At 35.2% G+C, this 16,465-nt stretch overlaps 1 protein-coding gene across 1 annotated transcript in view; it reads left to right on the top strand.

Annotated features, from left to right (window-relative positions):
• Positions 1-15,638, top strand: part of LOC132717293 (E3 ubiquitin-protein ligase rnf213-alpha-like) — a gene marked incomplete at both ends in the record, with an annotated part of 29,467 nt that extends 13,829 nt beyond the window's left edge. The window contains 6 exons of the mRNA XM_060700725.1: positions 228-525; positions 2,013-2,286; positions 4,001-4,157; positions 5,354-5,574; positions 6,506-6,679; positions 15,435-15,638. Of these exons, the coding sequence (XP_060556708.1) occupies positions 228-525; positions 2,013-2,286; positions 4,001-4,157; positions 5,354-5,574; positions 6,506-6,679; positions 15,435-15,638 (1,328 nt within the window). The remainder of the gene's footprint in view (positions 1-227; positions 526-2,012; positions 2,287-4,000; positions 4,158-5,353; positions 5,575-6,505; positions 6,680-15,434) is intronic.
• Positions 15,639-16,465: the final 827 nt, after the last annotated feature.

Raw genomic sequence — 16,465 nt, 5'->3', positions numbered from 1 at the left:
GCTATTTTCGTATGTTCTGAGCATAATTGTTTCAAAATAATAAAAAAGAAAATATCACATAAATCAGGTTTATGGTTTATCCTTTCTAAAATATAGTCTAAAATATCCAATCACCAATAAAGGTCAAAACTGATGGATCTATTTCCTTTAATCACTACAATGATAACTGCATATTACAACTTTAATATCTTTTGTTGTTAAACTGTACTGTTGCATTGTATTTATAGTGGATAGGAGTTCAGTCGATGCCACGCTGAAAAAGCAGGAAAACCTGAAAGTTCACAAAGTGAATGAGTTTTGTATAGCAGCAGATGTGAGTAAAGTTGAAGATTTGGAAACATTTCAGCCTGCTCTCTGTGCATTTAAAGTTTCTCAGACTGTGATTGACATACTGCCACAACTACAGGCATGCAGTGAAAGCAGCACTTTTATGAGGTTTTGGATTGATGAATGTCAGAGTATGGACGACAACTCACCAGAGTTAAATGAAATAGTGCCTTGTGTTTGGACAACTGTCAAAAATAGGTATGTATTCTAAATAGTCACATAAACAGTCAAAGTGTGCCAAGTTCAGATTAAGATGAGTGCAGCCGTCCATTAGACCACCTTTAAAAAATATAGGGACTTTATTTAGACGTGCAGAGTATATCATAAAAAATAATAAATTGTGCTCTTTGCAATGTTTTTATGGATGTGCTTCATACCATGTATTTAGGCCTCTGCAGCAGAATTTAAAGATTGCCACATTTTTTTTTAGCCCACCTGTCACAAAGTGACATGGTGAGCTTTGTCATCACTTTTCGTCCGGCGTCCATCCATCGTATGTCCGCCGTCCGTAATTTTTTACTTTAAATGACATCTCCTCATAAACCGCTAAGCCAATTTCATCCAAACTTCACAGGAATGGTCCTTTGGTGGTCACCTTTAAAATTTTTTTAAAGAATTTAATTCCATGCAGAACTCTGGTTGCCATGGTAACCGAAAGAAAAAACTTAAAATATCTTCTTTTAAAAAACCCGAGGTGGTAGAGCTTAGATATTTGGCATGAAACATCTTCTAATGTGTGTCTGTCAGGTTTGTTCAAACAAAAGCCCTGGGGTCAAAATTGGCCCAGCCCCATTGCTTTTCCTTATATATATTAAAAACTTAAAACATCTTCTTTTAAAAAAACCGAAAGAGCTAAGGCTTAAATTTTTGGCATTAAACATTGTCTGATGAGTGTCTACCAAGTTTGTTCAAAAAAAGGCCTGGGACCAAAATTGGCCCCTCCCGGGGGTCATTGATTTTCCTTATATGTATATAGTAAAAACTTTAAAAAACTTCTTATAAAAAACCGAAAGAGCTAGAGCTTAAATATTTGGCATGAAACATCTTCTAGTGAGTGTCTATCATGTTTGTTCAAATAAAAGCCCTGGGGTCAAAATTAGCCCCACCCAGGGGGTCATTGATTTTCCTTCTATGTATAAAGTAAAAACTTAAAAAAAAATTCTTTTAAAAAAACCCAGAGTTAGAGCTTAGATATTAAGCATGAAACATCTTCTAGTGAGTTTCTACCAAATTTGTTCAAATTAAAGCCCCAGGTTTAAATTGGCCCCGCCCCGGGGTACTGATTCTCCTTATATATGTCTATACTAAAAACTTTAAAAGTCTTCATTAAAACACCCCAAAGAGCTATAACTTAGATGTTTATCATGAAACATCTTCTAATGGGTGTCTACCAAGTTGGTTAAAAAAAGCCCCTGGGTTTAAATTAGCCCCAAGGGCCTATATACAGGTGAGCAATTTCAGGGCCAACATGGCCCTCTTGTTTTGTGTCTGTTAGTAAAAAAACTTGAACCTGAACATGGAATAAATTCTTGCAGCCAGAGCATTATAGAGGTCAAAGATAAAGGTCACCAGGATCAAGGCCTCCCCCTCTCCCCAGTCTTAATTTGAAAAATAAATAAACATAAAGTGGTTTTAGAAAACTATGTTTGTCATATTATTGAAAATAACTGCTATTATTTTGATAGGTGGGATACAGTTTCTAACAAGCTACAGAGTGGTGAAATAAAGTTCAGAGATATAGAGAAAATTCTTGGCAACAGATACCAAAAGGATTATGACAATATGATAGTTGAATTGAAAACATTTGGACTAAGTGTCAAATGTATACATAAGCGGGTTGACCAGTTAAAGAAGTACCGACATCTAGGAGATTGTGTGAAAGGAGCAAAAACCATTCTGAAATTTGCTAATGACTACAACCTAAAGGGAGATTTTAAAGAAATTAGAATTATTGCAAATGTGAGTATTTGGGTTTTTTTTGTACAACTTCAGTTCCTATTCTTATTGTACATTGCAGGTAATACCGACTGTTGTAATTGTGCTTATTACATGATTTAATATGCCACCCAAAATGTTTGAAAGACATATTGTTTTGCCTTCCCCATCTATCCATTTGTGTGTTCACATTAAGTTTGTCAGGCTTTCACAAGTCAAACAGTTCACAAGATTTTGACTGAACTTCACAGGAGTGATCACTACCAACCCAAGTTGTGCATATCATTTGCATAAGGCTTTCCTGCAGTAAATGGTCACCAGAGCAAAAAATAGAAAATTCTGGTATGGCTTTCACAGGGGGTATTTTGACAAAACATATACAGATGTGATCAGTACCAAGGTTAATATCCCAGGAACATTCTGCTTCGATGCACAAGGCTTTGCTGCAGAGGTAAAAATGGAAAAATCTTGTCTGGCTTTCACAGGTCAAACTGCTGGCGAGAATATATGCCTCTTTGTACACACAGGAGAGACATGTTTTTGTGACAAAACCCCTAGTAAACAGTAGGTAAATTCTATTATTTACTTAGAACCGGTACTTTAATAATATTATACATGTAGCATAAAATCGGCTATTTTTCCCTCTTTTGCCCATGTTATAACGGGACCAAAACCATGTGTTAACATAGTCACGCGCTCTTGTTATAGCCTGGTTTCACCTATGCGCAATACATACAGGGCCCAGTAAACAAACAAACAAAAAATGACGATTTGGCCTGTTTGCCGAAGAGCCATGCGCTCTTGTTAAATTGAAATTTATTGATTCGAGGGCCTCAGTTGCATATTCCAGTAACTATGCCTGAAAAACGGCGTATAGACATCGGTGCTAATCTTGGTTGTCGCCCTTTCTAAGAAACGGACGGTTGTCAATGTAAACAAATACAGTAGAATCTAACTATCATTCAGTTTAACACTCCGATTAACTTACAAAACTAGATAACACAAACTTAATATGAGAAAATGTTTTTTATTTATGTTAGTGTTGATAAATGCTCTTTATATTTCTTTGAGAGAATAATGCTTAGTGCCTGATTTTTTTATAAACTTGTTGCTTGAAAAAAAAACCGATTCTGATGTCACTGACCTTTTTTCTACCGTCAATCTGAAATCATTCTAAGAATATCTGAGGGTCATGTTTTGTCTTGGGTAGAGGGTAGAGTAATGTAACATTTTTTTTCTTGAGATAATAATTCTCCAAAGGCCAAGCTTTGTTAAATCAATTAAAATTCAAAATTTCGTTCGGTTCCGAGAATTTTCCAAGTTGTTGGCCCCGGAAAAATGAAACGCATACGTAAAACATAGAATTGGATAAATACCGTCCAAGCACAAGAATTTAATGTAATTGTGTTTTGTATAAACTATACATCACGAATCTGTTTGAAAATTTTATGCTATAATAGCGTCAACGCACGTTTATTTCGTGTTATAAAGTCTGCAGAGTCCCTCGGAACTGTTGGAGCCCTCGCCCTACCGGGCTCGGGCACCAACTGTTCCTCGGGACTCTGCAGACGTTATAACACGGAAAAACGTGCGTTAACCCTATAGAATTGTGCAGGCAACAGTACAGAGCTAGATCAGATACACTACATACTAGTAACATATGTCTCATGCTTCTCTCCCAATACTACCAATGTAGGGTTTATTGTGTACTAACAAAAAAAAACTTTGTAATACACAGCATGGTGAAAATGATCTGGAGATGAGATCATTTGATGAGAGTGTGATGAATGCCTGTGATTTCCTCAAGGACCTTACACCACAGAGGGAGAAATGCCTGAACATGTTTGTTCAATGCAGACCTTTAGTTCAGTGGTTGAAAGAATCAATGAAGAAAGGTAAGATTGTTTATATTGCAATTTATTTAGTCAACAAAAACAGTTAAAATTGTCAAATGAACAAAGGAAGTAAATTTCAGATATGTTTTGACTACAATGTATATGTTTCATGTGGGTTGTCCCAATACCCAGTGACAAGAGTGTTTAAAAGTTTAACAGAAGAGATATGAATAAGATATTTTAATATGTTATAAACTCATACAATTGAAACATTTTCACAAATTAAGACAGAAAAATATCAACAAACATCAAAATGATGACATAAATACCATGGCAACTGTGTGAAATCGTGGTGTACGTCCAACGTCAAAGACCATGTTAAACCTGCATTTTGGGCCTTTTAAAAAGTACTCTCTGTGGCGTTCAACAGATAAACTGTTGGTTTATCGTTAATTGTCAATAACAAACTTAATCCATGTGCTTGTTAGTCTTTGTTGAATGTTTGGGTGACTGAACATTAATTTCTCTCTAGTATCGTACTTCCGATCTTGTTAAACCTGCTCTAGCTGTTGGAAATAGGCGATGGAGATTGGTCTTCCTGTTTGTTGTTTTCATATTTTTACATTTTGTAATGCAGAATTCTGCTATCATTCATGTCATTTGTCATGTCGGAGTATGTTGCTAAACTGTTCTATTTAGTGTATTAATTTTAAAGTCTTAATAATTGTCATACTTATAGTACTCATAGAATCGGATAACTGTTCGCAGCGCGGCATGTTCTTTGGACCACATCATTTTAACTTTGATGTTTTCATTTGTCTTTTTCTCATTTGTTTCTTAAGTTATTAAACTGAATTTCCTGGGATGACGTTATCATATTAGCAGAGGAAGTTTACATTATAGCGCAAACACAATCAGATATTTGGAATACACGTTATTTATTAAAAACCTATTTATAACAAAACGCAGATTGTTTGATGTGCGCCGGGAACTCAGGCCTATGTCATTAATATTTAGAATTTTCAAGTAACTTGAGTACATATTTGTAAATGAGTGAATGTAATGTAAAATAATAAATTTATGGGTTAAATGTGTGAATTATTATATATTGGCGGTAAAAACCAACCGTCTATAAGATTGGTCAGGGACTTTTATGACAACCCTCGTATATATGTATATGTGTTTAAAAATTTGCACATAATGATTTTTGTATCTATGACATTCTGTGATTTAATTATTTTTTTTCATAATTATAGCTGGATTAAAAGAGCTGAAGGTATTTGTTGACCTGGCATTTATGTCAGCTGGTGATGAACCAATCAACATTGCTCGTGTTCAGTGTCTCCACTCAGCTGTGACAGGATATGCCCCGCTTATATTTGATCTGGATGAGAGTTCTGGATACAAGGAACTCTTGAATCTTTGTGCTGTTGTTTGGAAAGAACTTGAGGCAAATCCTAAGCTTCCAGATAAACTAGTATGTCATAATTTGTTGATTTTTTTCTCTAAATTTTGTAATGAACAGTTCGAAAAATGGAAACTGGATAAGTTAATTTAAGAAATTCAGAATGTTGAGAGTTGGAATTATCCAGTACTTGTGTCAAATAGAGAAACATGGTTATGAATCCTTCTATGCCTAAAACCCAAAGACCTAGGGTTTAGATGCAAATCCATTAACCACTAGGCCACACCAATCCCCTTGATCGTGGTATTTGAGATTTGCTTTCGAATATTTCATTTGCATATACATATATACTGTTCTCCTTTAAATTCACGGTACTTAGCGCTTTGAAACCATTAAAAAAAAAAAAAAATGAAACTTGTGGTACAAAAATTGTCATAAGCTTTAACATATAGGTATTTTCTGCTGTATGGCACAAGGAAACAAACAATATATTCAGTCAGTCAATTTTAATGGACCAAACTTAGACCATATGTCAGCCATTTTGAAAACAGTATGTCATTTAAATCGCGGTAATGGTGTTACATTTCAGTTCTTCAAGTTTCCTTTAAAATTTTTACATGTTATTTTGCTTGATTTTAAATATTAAAATTATCCTTACTTTGTAACTCAAAATTTATTTCTTCAACAATCAAGAACATTGATGATTGTTTCAGACATATGCACAAATTTAATGGACTATTATTGCTTTTTGTAGAAATTTGAAAAATGTTGTTTTGTTTTAAGTAAAAAAATCTAGAGATTTAAAATATTTTGCACAAAACTTTGTGTTGCATAGGGGTATGAATAAAATATGTCAATTCTGACCAATTTTTTAACACTGGTCACATGAAAATATGCCATTGCCGTGAAATAAGTGATGACACGGAATTAGTGATGTTGAGTATAGTGTATCATTTTATATATAAGTTGAATAAAATGTAAATTACTTGTCTTAATTATACAGAGAGACACAAATAGACAGATACAATGGCTTAAAGAAATCAAGAAAGCTCACGGTTCAGTGGAGGTTACCTCCCTCATGCAGGCTGAAGCTATTAATGCTAATGGAATATTTACAGTGGGTAAAAATGCTTGGAAGAAAGATGCTGATGCTCATAAGATGGATGAAACTTTACTGGTATGGTTACATTTTTAGCTCGACTTTTCTATGAAAAGGGGAGCTATCCTACTCGCCCCGGCGTCGGCGTCGGCGTTGGGGTCACACCTTGGTTAAGTTTTTCGTACCACCCCACTTTATTTCAGAAGTATTACAAGTATGGCTTTGAAACTTACCATACTTGTTCACCATCATAACCTCCATCTACAGACAAGAGTACATAACTCTGTCAAGGTTTTTGACAGAATTATGGCCCTTTTTTTACTTAGAAAGTGTATTGAGCTTGGTTAAGTTTTTTGTACCACCTCACTTTATTTCAAAACCATTGGAGGTATTGCTTTGAAACTGACCATACTTGTTTACCATCACGACCTTCATCAACAGACAAGAGGACATAACTCTGTCAAGGTTTTTGACAGAATTATGCCCCTTTTTGACTTAGAAAATACATTGAATATGGGTAAAATCCACTTATTGCCTTAACCCTTTGAGATATTGCTTTGAAACTTTTAATGCTATTTTCACATCATTACCCCCATCTGTACGCAAGAGAAGGTAACTCTGTCAAGGATTTGTTTTAAAAATTAAGGCCTTTTATCGACTTAGAATCTTGGTTAAGTTTTTAGTACCAGTCCACTTTTTGACTGAACTGTTTGAGATATTAATTTGAAAGTTGGAATACTTGTTTACAATCATGATTCCAAACATGTCCAGGAGAAGGTAATTCTGTCAAAGATTTTATTTGAATTATGGCCCTTAACTGTCAATGTTTTGTATTATAGGCAAGCACTAAAAAAACTTAAAAAAATCTAAAAAAAATTCATTCCTATCCACTTGTTCACTTTACCATAAATTATGTCATATAAACATTGCTGTAATTTTCAAGGGTATCAAACAACTAGTTCACTTTAAAAATACAGAGATCTTGTATTGCCTTTTACTGCAAAAAAAACTTTTTTTATTGGCAAGCAATAAAAAAGTCGAGCGCGCTGTCTTACGGACAGCTCTTGTTAGCTCACCTGTCACAAAGTGACACGGTGAGCTTCTCACCTGTCACAAAGTGACACGGTGAGCTTTTGTGATCGCTTTTCGTCCGGCGTCCGTCCGGCGTCGGTCCGTCCGTTAACTTTTACTTCAAATGACATCTCTCATAAACCACTAAGCCAATTTCATCCAAACTTCACAGGAATGTTCCTTTGGTGGTCACCTTTAAAAAAAAAAAATTTGTTCAAAGAATTTAATTCCATTGCAGAACTCTTGGTTGCCATAGCAACCGAAAGAAAAAACTTTAAAATATCTTCTTTAAAAAAACCATAAGAGCTACAGCTTAGATATTTGCGCATGAAACATCTTCTAGTGAGTGTCTACCAAGTTTGTTCAAATAAAAGCCCTGGGGTCAAAATTGGCCCCGCCCCGGGGGGTCATTGATTTTCCCTATATGCATATAGTAAAAACTTAAAAAATTTTCTTTTAAAGAACTCAAAGAGCTATGGCTAAGATATTGAGCATGAAACATGTTCTAATAGGTGTCTACCAAGTTTGTTCAAATAAAAGCCCTGGGGTCAAAATTGGCCCGGCCCCGGGGGTTCATTGATTTTCCCTATATGCATATAGTAAAAACTAAAAAAAGCTTCTTTTAAAGAACCAAAAGAGTTAGAGCTAAGATATTTAGCATGAAACATGTTCTAATAAGTGTCTACCAAGTTTGTTCAAATAAAAGCCCTGGGGTCAAAATTGGCCCCCCCCCGGGGGGTCATTGATTTTCCCTATATGCATATAGTAAAAACTTAAAAAATCTTCTTTTTTAAAGAACTAAAGAGCTATGGCTAAAGATATTTAGCATCAAACATGTTTCTAATAGGTGTCTACCAAAATTTGTTCAAATTAAAAGCCTGGGTCAAAATTGGCCCTGCCCCGGGGATATTGATTTTCCTTTATATGTGTATAGCAAAACTTAAAAAAAGCTTCTTTGAAAAAAAAAAACAAATAGCTTAGAGTTTAGATATTAAGCATGAAACATCTTCTAGTAAAGTGGCTACAAAGTTTTTTTTAAAATAAGAAGCCCTGGGGTCAAAAACTGGCCCGGCCCCAGGGGTGTCATTGTTTTTAACTATATGTGTATAGTAAAAACTTTAAAAAAAATCTTCTTTTAAAAAGCCCAATGAGCAAGAGCTTAGATGTTTAGCATGAAACATCTTCATATGGGTGTCTACCAAGTTTGTGCAAATAAAAGTCCTTGGGTTAAATTGGCCCTGCAACGTTGGGGGGTTTGGGGGCCTATATACAGGTGAGCGACCTCAGGGCCATCATGGCCCTCTTGTTATTATATTCATGCATAAAAATGTGTATATCCTTATTGAAGTACACAGAGATTTATACTTCAAATTCTGTAATAGATATCAAATCCTAAAGCATACCTAGCATTTCACCTCTTAAGGAGATCAGAATGAAAAATATTTTTATTGCATATATATATAGAGGATATATACACTTGTACCTACATTTTCTGTTGTAAACTGTGTACCAAAACTTTTTAGCCTCATTCTGACCGCCCCATGGGTCATAGGTTTTTTCCTTATATGTATATATTTAAAAAACTTAAAAATTTCTTCTTGTTTGAAGGTACAAGTCTTAGAGCTTAGATATTTGGTATATATTATTATCTATAGGTCCTCTACCAAAGTTGTTCAAATGATAGTGCTGGGGTCAAAATTGGCCCCGCCCCGGGGGTCATAGGTTTTAAAATTGGCCCCGCCCCGGGGGTCATAGGTTTTCCATATATGTATGTAATAAAAACTTAAAAAAATTTCTTGTCTGAAGGTACAAGGCTTAGAGCTTAGATATTTGGTATGTAATATCAGCTATAGGTCCTCTACCAAAGTTGTTCAAATAATAGCCCTTGGGTCAATATTTGCCCCACCCGAGGGGTCTTGAGTTTTTTCCTAATATGTATATAGTAAAAACTAAAAAATTCTTTTTTTTTAAGGTATAAGGCTTAGAGCTTAGATAATTGTATAATATTATCTATAGGTCCTCTACCAAAGTTGTTCAAATTATAGCCTGGGGTCAAAAATTGGCCCTTGCCCCAGGGGGTCATAGGGTTTTCCTTTTCTGTTTATAGTAAAAACTTAAAAAATCTTCTTCTTGTTTTTGAAGGATACAAGGCTTAGAGCTTAGATATTTGGTAAATAATATTTTCTTTAGGTCCTCTTACCAAAGTTGTTCAAATTAAGCCCTGGGGTCAAAATTGGCCCCGCCTCAGGGGTCGTAGGTTTTCCTTATATGTATATATTAAAAACTTAAAAATTCTTCGTTTTTTGAAGGTTACAATGCTTAGAGCTTAGATAATTTGTATATAAATATTATCTATAGGTTCTCTACCAAAGTTGTTCAAATTGTAGCCCTGGGGTCAAAATTGGCCCAGCCCCAGGGGGTCATAGGTTTTCCTTATATGTATAATAATAGTACAAGCTTAAGCTTAAGATATTTGGTATATTATTAATGCCCCCCATTTCGAAGAAAAATGGGGTATATTGCTTTTGCACTTGTCGGTCCGTCGTTCCGTCGGTCCGTAGACCAAATGGTTTCCGAGTGATAACTAAAGAAAACCCTTAGGCCCTAGGAACCTCAAACTGGTATGGTTGCATTGGTCATGACCAGTAGATGGACCCCTATTGATTTTGGGGTCAAGGGGTCAAAGGTCAAATGTCACATTGGACCTTTGTAAGGCAAAAAACGGTTTCCGATCAATAAACTAAAGAACATTAAGGCCTAGGAACTTCAAACTTGGTATGGTGATTGGTCATGATCAGTAGATGACCCTATTGATTTTGGGTCAAGGCGTCAAAGGTCAAGGTCACATTGAACCTTGTAACAGCAAAACGTGTTTCCGATCAATAACTAAAAACTTTAAGCCTAGGAACTTTAAACTTGGAATATGGTGATTGGTCATTATCAGTAGATGAACCCTATTTGATTTTGGGTGTCAAGGGAGTCAAATGTCAACGGTCACATTGACCTCTTGGTAAAAACGTTTCTGATCAATAGAAAAGAACCCTTAGCCTAGGACTTCAAACTTGGTTATGTGATTGGTTATGACCAGCAGATGACCCCTATTGATTTGGGCCGTTAAGGGGTCAAAGGTCAAGCGTCACAATGACCTTGTAGGTAAAAACGATGTCCGATCATAACGAAAGAACCCTTTAGGGCACTAGGGACTTCAAACTTATATGTGTGATTTGTCATGATCAGTAGATGACCTATGATTTTGGGGTCAAGGGTGTCAAAGGTCGAAGGTCACATTGACCTCTTAGTAAAAACGGGTTTCCGATCAATAAGCTAAAAGAACCCTTAGGCCTAGGAACTCAAACTTGATATGGTGATGGCTCCATGACCAGCAGATGCACCCCTAGTTGATTATTGGGGTTAAGGCGGTCAAAGGCAAGGTCCACATTGACTTTGTAGGTAAAAATGCTTTCCAATCAATACTTAAGAACCCTTTAGCCTAGGAACTTCAAACCTTTGGTATGGTGATTGGTCATGACCAGCAGATTGACCTATTGATTTTGGGCGTCAAGGGGTCAAAGGTCAAGGTCACATTGACCTTGTAGGTAAAAACGGTTTCGATCAATTAAACTTAAAAACGCTTAGCCTAGAACTTTCAAACTTTTTATAATGATTGGTCGTTGACAGCAGATTGGACCCCTAATGAGTTTTGGCGTCAAGGCCGGTTCCCCAAAAAGGTCAAGGGTCACATTGACCTTTGTAAGTTAAAACGGTTTTCTGATCAATAACTTAAGAACGCTCTAGGCCTAAGGAACTTCAACTTTGTATGGTGATTTGTCATAACCAGCCAGATTTACCCCTATTTTGATTTTGGGTCAAGGTCACATATTGACCTTGTATGTTTTAAACGCGTTCCGATCAATAACTAAAGAACCCTTAGGCCTAGGAACTTCAAACTTGGTTATGCTGATGGTCCATGACCAGGCAGATTACCTAATTTGATTTTTGGGGTCAAAGGGTCAAGGTCAAGTCACATTGGCCTGATGGTAAAAACGGTTCTGATCAATTAACCTAAAAACGCTTAGGCCTAGGGAACTTTGTATGATGGATTGGTCGTGACCATAAGATGACCCCTATTGAGTTTTGGTCAAGGGGTCAAAGGTTAGGTCTATGACCAGTAGATACTTAGATAACCCTTATTAATTGTTTGATCACTGGGTCAGAAGTCATGCATAATAACCTTATCACATGACTAATTGGCTGCTGATAGGGGGCATACATGTTTTACAAACATATCTTGTATTATCTTTAGGTCGTTTACCAAAGCTGTTTAAATTAAAGCCCAGGGGTCAAAATTGGCCCCGCCCCGGGGGTCATAGGTTTTCCTCATATGTATATAATAAAACTTAAAAACTTATTGCTGAAGGTACAATGCTTAGAGCTAAATATTTGGTATGTAAATCACCTATGGTCCTCTCCAAATTTGTTCAAAAAAAATCCAGGGGGTCAATATTGCTCCCCCCAGGGGGTCATGGGTTTTTTCCTTACATGTAATACAAAAAACATAAAAATTCTTTTGTTTGAAGGTACAAGGTTAGAGCTTTGATTTTAGGTATAAAATTTATTTTTAGGTCCTCTCCCAAAGTTTTAAAATTATACCCCGGGGGGTAAAAATTTGGGCCCCGCCCCAGGGTTAAAGTTTTTCTTATAGAAATTTTTTTAAAAAAATTCAAAATTCTTTTTGTTTGGTTAAGGCTTAGAGCTTAGATAATTGGTATTAATATTATCTTAGGTCCTTTCCAAAAAGTTTTTTAAAAATTATAGCCCTGGGGGTAAAAATTTGGCCCAGCCCCGGGGGTCATAGGTTCCTAATGTATAAAAAAAAACTATAATCTTTTTGTTTAAAAGATAAAAGGGCTAGAGCTTAATTTTTGGTACTTTTATATAAACTATAGGTTTCTCTCCCAAAGTTGTTAAAATTAGGCCTTTGGGGTCAAAATTGGCCCTGCCCCAGGGTAAAGATTTTCCTTTTGTTTTTTTAAAAAAATTAAAAAATTCTTTTTGTTTTTGGTACAAGGCTTAGAGTTAGATAATTTGGGTATAAATATCTATGGGCTACTAAAAAGATTGTTCAAATTTAAGCCCTGGGTCAAATTGAATTTAAGACAGGTAACTTAAACTTTTGTATATAAAATTGCATTCAACTCAGGTGAGCGCATTGGGGGCCTTTTTTTAAATTGTTCTTTACTTTCCATTATATGTTCTTGATGATTATTTTAATTTTTTATTGGAAAATGCTTTTATTGCATAGGCTGTGATGGACATTAAAAAGCTAAAGTTCCGGAGAAAGAAGGAAGAGTCAGTTAAAGGAACTTACGTTCTCCCAATGTCAGGATCTACAGAGAAAACCCCTTTTTGGGTGGCGGGAAGGCAGGGGGGTAAATAGTGTGGACAGATTTCCCATGGAACAATACAGAAACAATAGAAAAATTTTTTTAATTTGGGTTTTGATATATGAAAGCTTTGGATTTTTGCATATTTGAGAATAACTTTTTTCACTTTTGAATAGATTTTAAGATACTCCATTCAGGGGCCCCCCGTTTTATAAGTACAGATGAATGTTTTTTCTGTTTCAACCCGGGCCCGGGTTGGAAATGGTAATTTTGGTTGTAGGGGATCATTACACTGACCTCTGTCTTGAAAAAATAATCGTTCCCGGGAAAGTGAAACAACTGTACTGGTAAATTGATTAAGTCCCCCAGAAATGTACGGGGGCTAAAATTAAAAATATATTTCCCGAAAAAGGAAAATTTGCAAAATTCTTTTTTTTTGAATTTTACTTTCAAAAGTAAAAAAATTTTAAAAGCGGAAAAATACTCAGAGTTTTTTGGCAAATTTGTACAATGTATAGCCATGTTTTACCTATTTGTGTAAACAAGAAATATAAATAGATCCTTACTATTTAATATAGTGAAACTTCAAATCTATATGTAACAGATAGCCCGTGTCCATTTCCTTTTGTAAATTTAAAACATTGCACATAACAATTTGTATCATTTTCACAGATATTTGACAGTTATAACCAGACCTTGCAATGTGTAATGAAACTTGTTCATCTGGATTGTGCTTGCTGTTTAAAGAATGGACAGCTAGATTCCTGTGTTATCCTTAAACATGATCGTCCAGTTTGTGCCATTACTAAGTTTGGGCCAAAGGTGATAGTGTACCTCAGCTAGAAGGTAAGTCTAAACTATAATTACTGAATTATTTTAATATGAGGCCTGTTTAATTCTTATCGAATAAACCTTTATAAACTAAATATTTTTAGTGCACTGTCTAGTGCTTATCTTTTAACAGCTGCTGAAAATCCAGTCAAAAACATTTTATTTTGCACTTGCTAATTGAATCTAAATTAACCTTGCATTGCAAAGGTCAAATGATGGCTTTAGAGCTTACTACGCGGAAAACAGATTACTAGTGCTTCCCTTTGGAAATTATCTAAGGCACAAGTTGGCACTTGAATAAGTGCAACATATCTTCAGAAACTTAGCTGGTGAGTTTCTTTGTATAAAATATTTCAAAGTATGTTGAGAAATCAAACCATAACAAATGTTGTTAAAAAGTGATCTGAAGCTTGAGGCTTGCAGGCTTCTTTTCACAGCTGTATTCATTATATTCGCAAAATTGTTCACCATTGATTTGCTACCATAGCAAGCAGTGGCTTTCCAAGCTATCAATTGACTTCCCCATAGCAACCATTGACTTTTCCATAGCCACCAGTGACCTCAAAGGACTATAGCAACCATTGACTTTCCATAGCAACCAGTAACCTCTTTAGCAACCATTTGACTTCCGTAGCAACCTTGACCCCCATTACAATTGTTTTTTAAGTTTGTTGAGGTAACTAATATATTTTTTTACTTTAGGGAAAGACGTCTGAGAGGGAGGACTTGAAGGATATAATTCTGAACTAGCAAAGTTTTATGGAATGTTGTTTGAATGAATGGGCTGGATCTTAAGGAGAAACGATAAGAACGATCTTCACTTGAACTACTACACTGTAGACCAACTTGTTATCCTGCCAGAGAGAACTGGTTTAAAATGGGGAATAGAATCAGAGCCGTCACATCTGGTTTACCCTTTATTGCTGCTGTCAAAGAAAAGTTGTACACCAGGTATTGTCTATAACTAAAATCTTTACTAATCAAAAGTTATCAAAAAATCTCAGTCACTATCCATCTATTATTATTATCATTCAATTAGGCGTGTGTTTCCCTTTGGTTTGTTACTGCAACTTTCCCTTTATTATAGTTGATATGAATAGGTTTACGTGTGAAATTCTGACATTGTTTCCAAATCATCATCCCCAGCTTAGAGAAAAATGTAAATGTCATAGAAAATTTGAATGAGTGTAAGTTCAATACTGAACAATTTGAATAAAATAAATTATGCTACAGCCCCTGGCGAACATGATATTATTTGATTAGAGTTCAATAAATTTAGTATTGAACCTACACAAAAATAAAAATTATATTTGATTCACATACCCAAAATAAAAAAGCTGTTTAAAAGAAAAAAAATCAATTTTCGTTGAAGTGGCTTATGTAATGCTAACTTTAAGCCGTCTTTACATGTTGTTATAACCCAATGAGGTGCTTCAGAATATATGCCACGGCCATGCAATACCATTTTTACGGCAATCTTAAAAGGGCACAGGGTATGTTAAAAATTTATGTAGATCAACTTTTTACTATTTCAATGACCCTTATAGAGGCAATGGCTGCTGCGTAAAAAAGAGATAGATGGTGATGTAGATATGGAAACTGTAGGTGAAAATTATGACGATGAGGGAGATGAAATGCCACTGATGACTGAAAAGAGAAGAGACAAAAATTTTATACAGGGAATTTTCGTAGCTGGGTATGATGAGGCCCTTTCACTAGGGCGGATTTTACCAGAGGATGTTTTCTGGGGGGTAAAAACAAGATTAAAAATAGAAAAATTAAAAAATAATTTCCATTAGAAAATGAAAATTTTTTCATACAAAAAGTATGTGACATTGTATGGAATCTTTCTTAAATTTTGGGCAAGCACAACTAAAAAAATGTTAGAATATTATGCAATCTTTTTTTGTAAAGCTATAGTGTTTTAAATGTCATCTTAACATGTTTAAAACTTGAAAAGATTTCTTTTGATAATATCTAGTTTTATTCCAAACTTCAGGGATAGTATTGTTGGGTTGTGAGGGCTCCAATATGTTGATGATGTTTGGGAAAGCCCCAATTGATAATCAACCCAATGAGAGAGAGGTTACAGCGGACCCATATTCATTAGCATAAAACTACATACAAAATATGATTCTAACAAACTATCTTGGCTGAGGAAGCAGAAATAATAGCTCATTTTTAATACTTCTGATAAGTCAAATTTAAAAAGTATTAAAAAACATGATTTTTTTTTAAATAATATGTATGTAATGAAACCATTGCTGCTTGGATTTCTGGGTTTGCGTAAAATTTTCCCTAAACACGTGACCTTTTTTATGCCTTAACCTCACGAGACGAAGTGAGTGAGGTTTATAAGAAAGGTCACGTGATTATGGTATAATTTACGCAAACCCAGAAATCGTCAAAGCACCAATGTGATCTGTTTTAACCTATATCCGCCCAGAAACACTTACTCCTTACTGAAAATTTAAAACCCTATCTGGGTATGGTATAATTTACGGTAATTGGAAATTATATTTAGAAGAATTTTACATAAGAAGCGCTGAAGAGCTATAGGTTAACATTACAATAATGA

The sequence above is a fragment of the Ruditapes philippinarum genome, unplaced genomic scaffold, assembly GCF_026571515.1.
Source record: "Ruditapes philippinarum isolate M1 unplaced genomic scaffold, ASM2657151v2 ctg10833_1_1_1_1, whole genome shotgun sequence".
NCBI lineage: Eukaryota > Metazoa > Mollusca > Bivalvia > Venerida > Veneridae > Ruditapes > Ruditapes philippinarum.
The sequence above is the reverse complement of the archived record's forward strand: the minus strand, read 5'-3'. Positions and strand labels throughout refer to the sequence as shown.